The 1,580-nt window shown below is 37.5% G+C and overlaps 1 protein-coding gene across 1 annotated transcript; it reads right to left on the reverse strand.

Annotated features, from left to right (window-relative positions):
* Nucleotides 1-261: 261 nt before the first annotated feature.
* Nucleotides 262-729, reverse strand: LOC115214787 (uncharacterized protein K02A2.6-like). The gene has a single exon (XM_029783818.1). The coding sequence runs from the start codon at nucleotides 727-729 to the stop codon at nucleotides 262-264; it is 468 nt and encodes a 155-aa protein (XP_029639678.1).
* Between the last annotated feature and the right edge of the window lie 851 nt (nucleotides 730-1,580).

Consider the following 1,580-nt stretch of genomic DNA (forward strand, 5'->3'; position numbering starts at 1 on the left):
GACTAAGGATTCAATGATCCGTTTTTGCTAAATTGATACCGGGTGAAAATAGAAAAAAGGTGAACAAAAAAATACTCTAAAATTCTTCAAGTTAGGTAACAAAGTTTGTTTTTTTAAAACCTTTAGTTATAGTAAAAGAAAGCTATGAGAACGGTGTAATTATTAAACAAATTGGAAGAATGTTATTCCTGGTAAAAGGGAAAATGTCGAACATAAATGACATATTAACCATCTTTAAAAAAGATTCACAGAAAAAAACAGTCACGAGCAATGAAATCCCCAGAGAAGTATTGCACGATTTCTAGCAAACAACAATTCTGCGTTTGACATTCCAGACGGAGTGTTTGCATTAGGTGTTACTCGGTACACGCTTAGAAATTGTTGAAGTGCAAGGTCATTCATATCTTCATTGTTTGCCTTTTTTATGACCCTCTTGAAAGTGTCATAAAACGCTTGTCCGTTTGACCTAGAATGATACGGCGGGGTGGTGACATGTTCGATAACGAGCATTTTACAAAATTTCCTGAACTCGTCTGAAGTAAATTGAGTCCCATTATCAGACTCAATGGTTTCAGGAATACCATATCTGGCGAAAAATTCGTGTAAAAGACTTACTGTCTTTTTACACTTATGCACTTCAGGCCACTTTGAAAAACTGTTCACTACAACAAGGTAATATGAACCCTTAAGTGGACCTGCGCAATCAACATGCAGTCTGGGCCATGGCATATCTGTTTTTGGGCCACGATTGCCATTTAGTGGTTGGTGCTTTTGCAGCTAGAGCACACCCTCGGCATACTTTCACTAGTTCTTCAATGTCATGGTCCATTGTTGGCCAATATGCATAAGGTCTCATTAACGATTCCATTCTCGAAACCCTTGGGTGATCAATGTGAAATTCCTTCAGTAATCGCTTTTGTAGTGTGGCTGGCACTACGACTCTTTGTGCGTACATCAACACACCGTCACACATTGAGAATGGGTTCGCATTTGTATTGCGCAAATTTTTATCTCTTTTAGTCTTCAGCATTTCTTGCAATTTTTTAATGAATTTGTCGTTTTCCGATTTTAATTTTGTCCTGTTATGTGACTGTCAGTTCACATACGACGTTACACAAGATATTTTAATTTCATTTTCCGCTCGCAACACAGCAATCACAGTGTCTTCAAATGGTTCAGTATTTTTAAAATCGGTCTTGATAAACAATCAGCGGGTCCTAATTTCTTAAATGTTATATACTCCTTCTTGAAATCATAGTTTAATAATATCGTACCACAGCATTGCAACCCATTAGCAGTATGGGTAAGGATTCATTTCTTCAGCCCATATATAGTTAATAACGGACGATGATCAGTCTGTAGTCGAAAACTTCTACCGTGTAAAAATCTATGAAATTTTTTTACGGCAAAAGCAATCGCTAGAGCCTCTTTTCCGATTTGGCTGTAATTTTTTCCTGCTGATATCAGAGAACGTGAGGCATGAACCACTGCTTTCATGTTACCATCTTTATATTTATGCAGCATTACTCAGAGGCATCTGAAGCTACAACAATCCCCACCGCAAGATCGAAGTGTGCTAA

This window comes from Octopus sinensis, linkage group LG8 (assembly GCF_006345805.1).
Source record: "Octopus sinensis linkage group LG8, ASM634580v1, whole genome shotgun sequence".
Lineage (NCBI taxonomy): Eukaryota > Metazoa > Mollusca > Cephalopoda > Octopoda > Octopodidae > Octopus > Octopus sinensis.

Excerpts from the sequence above, each read along its gene's own strand:
- LOC115214787 (XM_029783818.1), bottom strand. The coding sequence starts at position 729 with ATGCCATGGCCCAGACTGCATGTTGATTGCGCAGGTCCACTTAAGGGT.